We start from the raw sequence: 7,750 nt of genomic DNA, 5'->3' as shown, positions 1-7,750 counted from the left end.
CCACGCGCGGGCCTGGGGCCAACAACCCCGCCCCGTGGGCGGGGGCAGCGAGGCCCCGCGCCCCCCAGCTCCGGCTCCGGCTCCGGCCTGGGGGATGTCCTCTTCCCGTTTTTGCTAAGCCCGGCCACCGTCCCCCGACCCCGCGACCTTCCGGGCTGAACATGACCTGGCCCACCGCTCTTGCCCACTCTCCGGCAGAGCTCCGCGGCCGCTCAGTTCCGCTGTCACCAAAGGCCTCCCCAGGGCTCTGCCCCCTTCCCAGCCGTCAGGCGTCCCGGCCACCCAATCCGGTCCTGGTCCTCCACCCGCCTCACTGGTCCTCCCTGCCCAGCTCCCACCTCCACTTGTGAGGACAAACGTGGTGCTGATGACTTTAATGGTGGTCAGTCTTGCTAGACTAGAAGCTTTCAGTCAGAAGCCGTGTGGTTTACCGCTCCATGTTCTTGTTGCCAGTCATAGGCTGACCCAGTATGGCCCTCAGCCTGTGGAATGGGAGGGAACTGGAGGGCTGTTTCCCCGCTCAGCCTCCCCGTGCTCCAACAGATGGCAGCCCCAGGGCTTGTATCTTCTCAGTCCTCCTCCCTCTCCATCCTTCTGCATTTCCACAGGAAAGATAGAAGCTGTGCTGGTCAGAAACAGACCTGGGAATTCTCAGATCCCTACCTGGCTCTAGCAAGATTCAGCCTTGCTCAGGGGACAATTTCCTTCTTTGCCTCTACCTTGGCCACAAGATTGCAGGGAAGGCCTAATTACAGAAACAGCTCTAGAAGAAAAACTTTTTGTTTGTTTTTTTTTTTTAAGTCTGCCATTTTAGTGTCATGTTACTGAAATATCCCTTCCCAAAGTTCAGGGCTTCTGTAAGAAGTCTTCAACATCAGTGTTTTAGATGAGACCCTTGAGGCCTCTCCCTTTATCCTCTTGCAGTCTCTTATTCAGAGGGATCCATGTTTTCCTGCTGCTTGGCATTTCAGCCTGATCCAACATGTGTAGAAATACGGGACCCACCCCCTGCCATCTTCAACAGATGCTAGTGGGCTTCACCCAGGATAGCTGGGGCTTTGAGAGGGTCCTCCAAAACTCTTCATCCAGTCCATCCCAGAAGTTCTTCCTTCCATCCAGAACAGCCTTTTCTCACTTGCAATCCTCGCTCTCAGCTCTGGACTGTCCAGGCCCCAGGCTCTGGCCTCAGCAGTCCCTAGGACACCAGAATTGCTTGTTTCTAAACTGCAGTCTCCATATGGGGAGAGGCAGAATCCTCAGGACACTGGGTTCAGTCAACACACAGCAGTGGCTTTCCTGAGATCTTCAGGTCATCGAAGGGCAGAAGTGTCAGGGGCTGAGAAAGAAGGAAAAGAAGGTTAGTCACAGGAGAGAGGTGGGGAAACTGGCTTCCCACTAGAGTTGAAAAACATCAGAAATGTATTTTCTTACGGATTCCCCAGATGTGGCTGATCTGGGCATGGCACAGCTCCAAGGCCTTACTCAAGCTCTCATTCTTCAAAATGATGCAGCAGCTGGTGGACACCAGTAGCTCATGCCTGTAACCATCACTACTTGGGAAGCTGAGGTCTCAGGATCATGGTTCGACTTTCCAGACCAGGTAGAAAAGTCCATGAGACTCTGGACTTCCAATTAATGACCAAAAAATTGAAAGCAGAGCTGTGGCTCAAGTGGCAGAGTGCTAGCCATGAGTGAAAAAGCTAAGGGACAGTGCCCAACTCCTGAGTTTTAAGCTCCAGTACCAGCACAATAAATAAAATAATGCAGGATATCCAAGCTAAAAGGGAGATTGGAGGCAATCCAGTCTATGGGCCTATTTGCTGTATTTGCAGGTGTTGGGGGAAAAGTACTTATAAACATTTTTCTCCCTAGGTCTCAGGGGTTTTTTTTGTTGTTGTTTTTTAACTTTTTTAAAACTTAACACTGAACATTTGAAAACTGAAAGGACTGTACAGAATAATCTCTTTCACCTCTCAAAAGTTTCCTGGGTCTGCCACACTCTGCGTTTATGCAAGCCTTTGCTGAAGTTAAGTGGTGATCCTGGGGCGTGGCTCGGGCTTCTCACAGGCCTCAATACCTTTGGGTTGTCATATATCTGCCTACAGCTGAAATCAGCTGATTCACTGTAACTGCAAGAAACCTTGTATGAGTCCATGTTTGGGCCTCCTGGCCCTGACCACTAAGAAACAGGCTCAGGTTGGAGCAGAGGGCAGCTTAGGGAGCCAAAGTCAGTAACTAACATACCCCAAACAACCAACTTCCAGACCCTTCTAGCTGATGGCAGTGCCTATCTGCTGTGGAGGTGGGGGCCCCAAGAGCAGAGTGGAGTGGGACAGAGCACGAGTGTCTTACATCAGCCAGGTCCTGGGGCGTCTCATCTTCCACATTGAGCAGCAGGGAGTCAGCACCAGCCTCACACAGTGTGGATGAGATGGCCCTGAGGCCCCGGCCAGCTGCCAGGTGCAGAGGTGTGCATCCATTGAGCATGCGAGCATCGACCCGGGCACCAGCCTGCAGCAAATACTGCACCAGGCTGCGCTCCTGGGTTTCCACAGCCAGGTGCAGGGCAGTCTTCCCACTGGTGCCCTCCTGGAGAAGAAGAGGGAAGTCAGCCATTGCCCTGAGGCAGTGAGCTGGGCTGAGCTCAGAAGAAGGAAGTGAGTGCCACCACTTCTTTTTTATGTTATTGGCTGGTCCTGGGGCTTGAACTCAGGCCTGGGTGCTGTCCCTGAGCTTCTTTTGCTCAAGGCTAAAGCTCTACCACTTGAGCCACAGCCCCACTTCACCTTTTTTTTTTTGGTAGTTTACTGGAGATAAGAGTCTCACAGACATCACTACCCAGGCTGGCTTTTAACTGCGATCCTCAGATCTCAGCCTCCCGAGTAGCTAGGATTGCAGGCGTGAGCCACTGGTGCCCAGCCAGTGCCACTTCTGGTGCTGGCAGGTAACCTGGGGTTTACTGGGTGGGGAGGGCAGGTGGGGTAGTGCCCAAGTGGACTTACCTGGGCATCAATGTCAGCTCCACTCTGAAGCAGCAGTTCCATGAGTGGCTGGTTCTTCTGTAGGGTGGCGATGTGGAGACAGGCCAGACCTGGGTGGGGTAGGGGCTACTGATCAGCACCCAGTGGTTCCCCCCCTTTCAGGGGCTGTCTGCCCTCACAGCCTCAAGGGACCTCTGCCCACTCAATGCCTCTGATCACAGGAATATTAAAATGGAACCCCAAAATCCCCCCTCAAAAGTCTACAAGGAAAGGAACCCAATATGACCTTTTCAGGTCATGTTATTGAAACTTTCATGCTTCAGGGGTCAGCTACTTAGCAACAACCCCACTCATCACCCCTCTTTCCACTCTAGACTGTTACCTGCCTTCAAGCCCCATCGTGCTATCTCCTTTCTAGTGTGGATTTCCCTCCTTCCCCGATCCCTGCTTGTACTGAGATTTAGATTCAAATTTACATGTTTCCTGTCAAGTGTGGGTTCAAGGGTCCCTGGCTCCATGAGACCTTCTCTGACCATCCCCCACCCCAGTTTAAAAAAATCACAGCTCTCCCACCCCCACATCCCAGCCCTCCCCATCCTGCTCTACTCTACCATAGCACTCGCTTCCTCTTAACATATTAAATAACCCACTTTGTGTACTGAGTGTCTGGTCTTTCTTGGCTTTGTTCAAATATAAGCCCAGCTCTTAAGATACTATCTGGCACATGGAAGACCCTCGGTAGTTTTCTGCTAGATGAATGAGAGTTCATCCTATGTCTATTAAATTATTATTGTTTTTCGGTACTGGGGTTTGAACTCGGGACATCATGCTTCTTTGGCAGGAACTGTATCACTTGGGCCATGCCTTCCTCTGCTTCCTCTGACCCTCTTTTGCTTTGTTGGGGTTTTTTTGGCTAGAGTCTTGCTAGCTTTCTGTCCTGGCTGGCTTCCCTCCTGAGTAGCTGGGATTATACACATAAGCCATTATATCTGACTAAATACACACAGTAGGTGTGTCAAATCATTCATTCACTCATTCCTTCATCAGGATGTACTATGTCCATGTGCTTAAAGCTCGGGAAGTATCATGGGACAGCTGGGATGTGCCCGCCCTGGTGAGGTCCCTGTCTCTTGTCCCCTGTGAATCCCGCAGGCTCTGGGGATGCCCGCACCTTGCCAGTTTTGCAGCTGGAGGTCCAGGGAGTGCGGTGGTTCTCGGCCTGGTTCTGGTTGCCCCTGCAGCAGGCAGCGAGCACAGGCCAGATGCTGGCGCCTACAGGCCACATGTAGCGCTGTGTCTCCGTGTCTGTCTTGTAGCACTCGGCTGGCCCCCTTCAGCACCAGTGCCTGAACTGCCCCTGGCTGGTCCAGGTGAACAGCCAGGTGGAGTGCTGTCTGTGGGCAGAGAGAGGGCGGCAGGGCTGTTAGAGCATGCTCCCACCGCTGAGAACACCCTGGGTAGCACTAGCAATCTAGTGACTAGCACCTTCTGTTAGAGTCCTGGTTTTCCAAAACCTTCTCTCTGTCAACCTTCACCTAGTTCTTAGGACCCCAATTCCGGAAATGGCCACCTGTTTTTGTTTTTTTGCCAGTTCTGGGGCTTGAACACAGCGTAGCCACTGTCCCTGAGCTTTATTCAAGGATAGGGCTCTACCATTTGCACCACAGCACCATATCTGGCCTTTTCTAAGTGGTTTATTGGTATAAGAGTCTCATGAACTTTATTGCCCAGGCTGGCTTTGAACCTTGATCCTCAGATCTCAGCCTGGCCCCTCTATTCTTCTTGTAGGTTCCTCAGCCCCTCGAGAAAGGACATGTGGGGGAAGACAGTAGTCGCTTACCCTCTGGGGAGGGCTGAGATACCCAGCAAGTTGGGCTGTCAGGTTGGAAAACACAGGGTGTCAGGCAGTGTCCCTGGCAAATTCCTCCGTTTAGGCTTCCCTGCCTGCTGTACAAAGATGCTGGACCCCACAGCAGCTACATTGAGGCTTTGAGTCTTTATCACAACTGGGCAATTAGATGGTACCCTCCCCAGCTCGGCAAGCCTTGTGGCAGAGGCTGTTACTCATCGCCACATCCTCAGCTTCTGGCCCCAAATCTGCCAGATGGTTTCCGGAGACAGCAACCTAAGGAGCCTGGTGTGGAAGCCTGGGATGGCTGCCAGGACACAAACAGGTAGGCACCTGGGCATAGCTTGCTCTTGCTACCTACCTGATACAGGTTGTTCTGAATGTCCAGGACCTCTTGGGGCAGCAAAGCCAGGCAGCAGAGCAGCACAGTTGGGGCCTCATGAATCACTGCCAGGTGGAGCAGCCTGGAGGGCAAGGGAGGGCTTGGGGTGAGGGTCCAGCCAGGCCAGACGTTTGGGGTCTTGAGGTCAGAAGGAATGTGTCAGCCTTTAACTAGTGACAGAGTGGGTGGAGGAAGTGAGTTTGGATCAGGAAGGGAGGGCTGGTAAGGGAAGGCAGGATTCTGAGGGCTAAGGCACAAAGCTCCCATGTGTAGGCAGAGTGTTGATGGGTCAGGGGGCTTCCTGTCCAGCCTGCCCACACCCAGATCCCCTGTGTCCCCAGGGCCCTGCCAGGCCGGCCACCGCTCAAAGCCAAACTGAAAACTGCTGGAGGAGGGCAGAGGGGGTTTCCAGGGCTGAGCTCCCCACCTCCCCACAACACGGAGGATGGGAGGAGGCAGATGTGGGGTTCCCCCAGCAACTCAGTGTCACACATTCCAAGGGAGGGAAACAAGGTCCCGGAAGAGGAACAAGGAGACAGCACACATCCCGGCCTGTTGCTCAGGGGAGGTGGGAAGGCCACTCCTCAGATGGTACTGGCCAGATGGGTCTGGCTTGAGGCCCTTTTTTGATACACACTTCCCGTTGGAGGTGTTTGGTGGAGGGGGACAAAGGTCTTAATCTAAGAGTGAGGGGGACAGCTGAGAGGGAAAGTTCCAGTCACGGGGTTTCCCCCACATCAGGTGGGGATCACAGGAGCTGGAGGGTCTAGGCCTTGGGGCACTAGTGACAGGGCAGCTTCACTCAAAGGCCTGTCTGGGCTGGGGAGTGGGCTGCTCAAGCAGGAGGTGGGCAAGCTTTGGCCAGGAGAGGCCCAGAAGAGAGTGAAGAGGGAGGAACAGCTCTGGAAATCCCCTAGGCCAGTGCCTGCTCTCTGGGTCACATTCCTGCAGCCACCTCCCTCTTTCCCTCAGTCTCCCCTCCTCCCACTTCCTCTTCCTACTTCCACACCTCCCACAGCTCAGCCAGCCACCTCCAAGGGAGGAAAAGTAGCTCCACCTCCATCTTTCTGGGGGACCCATTGAGGATTCCTTAAACACGCACACAGACAGACAGACACACACACACCTGTTTCTAGAACTAGTACAGGCAAAGGCTGGGGCTGAGGCCTGCAAAACAGGGTAGTGTCACATATCCCTGATCCCTGGATCAAAGGTCAGCCAAAGGGATAGTTCCTTGGAGTGCCCCAAACCCTGGAGTTCTGAGCCTGGGGGCTGGTGATCTAGGTAAAAAGTACACAAGGCCTAAGGGTCTCTCTCCTCTTCTACTTAATCATCACCAGTGCCAATGCCCACCCAGGTAGGACCCTTGCATGGCCAAAAAAGCATCTCCTACCTCTCCTATGCCTTATTCAGTCTAGCATCCCTGAGTAGGGGATTCCAGCCCCCTACCCCCATCTTATTTCTCACCCCCAAATCTCAGCCACTCCCCCTCTGCTGTTGTTTTCTTCTTCCTGGGGGTAAGTCCTCAGCTGGCTAACCCATCCCACACAACTGTCTCTTATTTCTGCTGCCACCAGGCCAAACTCAAACTCCCTCGGGGCCTGGAGAAGGACAGGTAAGATGAGGGGCTAAGGCTGGCTAGTCCAAATGACTGGGCAGGCTCAGGGTGGAGGGGAGGTGACTCCAGCCCTCACTTCCCCTTTCTCAGCAGAGGAGGAAGTATGCTGCTGCAGACAGACCTCTGTCTGTAGTTGGGGGCAAAGGTGCACCAGCTCAGTCACTTGACCCAGGTCTAGCTCCCAGCAGCATCTAGGAATCCTGGCAGGACTCCCCCCAACTCCCTGCTTCCTGGCCTCAGAAGGACAACCTGTAACCTGGTGACTCTTGTTCCTTGAGACAGGACCTTCTGAGGTCAGGAGCTGGGAATCCCAGAGATTGAGCAAGCAAGGATGTCCCTTCCCCCAGCACGGGAAAAACAAAACAACACCAAACAGGGAATTTTCCCTTCCCAGGGGCGGCTTATTGGTAGGTTTCCAGGATGCCTGCTGGGATTCCATCCAGGGGCCTAGGCAAGGGGTCGTGGTAGCTCTGAAAAGGGAGACGGGCAGAGAGGTGAGGCCAGGTCCTTTGGTCTGGCCCCTCCTCAGCGCTCAAACGCGTAGTTGAGAGCTGAGTTTGAAGTTTGGAAGACAGAAGGTGCTGTCCCGCCTGGGGCGAGCGCTTGGCGGGATGGGGGTGGGGGGTGGGGGGGTCAGTCTCCTGAGCCGCGGAGCCTCCTTCCCCGCCTCCCACCCGGCCTCGCCACCTGACTCACGTGTCTCCGTCCTCCGAGATGTAAGTGAGGGCTTCGAGCTGCTGAGGGCTCAGGGTCCCCGCGGGGGGCAGCGCCGAGCCGGGGGCCGGGTCGTCGGTCCCGGGGCCCCCCAGCAAAGGCAAGGGCTCGGTGAGCGAGGAGGAGCCGTAGGTGGAGTCGGCCCGCTCCGCGTCCCCCTTCTCCGGTGGCTCCCCGTCGGTCCCGGGGGGAGGGGTCCGGGGCTG

At 54.7% G+C, this 7,750-nt stretch overlaps 1 protein-coding gene across 1 annotated transcript in view; it reads right to left on the bottom strand.

Moving 5' to 3' along the window:
* Positions 1 to 359: 359 nt before the first annotated feature.
* Nfkbie (nuclear factor of kappa light polypeptide gene enhancer in B-cells inhibitor, epsilon) overlaps positions 360 to 7,750 on the bottom strand; it is a 14,911-nt gene continuing 7,520 nt past the window's right edge. Inside the window, exons 2-7 of the mRNA XM_013019086.1 lie at positions 7,527 to 7,747; positions 5,192 to 5,294; positions 4,153 to 4,375; positions 3,003 to 3,091; positions 2,353 to 2,589; positions 360 to 1,336 (exon numbers count right to left, since the gene is read on the bottom strand). Coding sequence (XP_012874540.1) covers positions 1,271 to 1,336; positions 2,353 to 2,589; positions 3,003 to 3,091; positions 4,153 to 4,375; positions 5,192 to 5,294; positions 7,527 to 7,747 — 939 coding nt within the window. The 3' untranslated portion in view covers positions 360 to 1,270. The remainder of the gene's footprint in view (positions 1,337 to 2,352; positions 2,590 to 3,002; positions 3,092 to 4,152; positions 4,376 to 5,191; positions 5,295 to 7,526; positions 7,748 to 7,750) is intronic.

The sequence above is a fragment of the Dipodomys ordii genome, unplaced genomic scaffold, assembly GCF_000151885.1.
Source record: "Dipodomys ordii isolate 6190 unplaced genomic scaffold, Dord_2.0 Scaffold44, whole genome shotgun sequence".
Classification (NCBI taxonomy): domain Eukaryota; kingdom Metazoa; phylum Chordata; class Mammalia; order Rodentia; family Heteromyidae; genus Dipodomys; species Dipodomys ordii.
The sequence above is the reverse complement of the archived record's forward strand: the minus strand, read 5'-3'. Positions and strand labels throughout refer to the sequence as shown.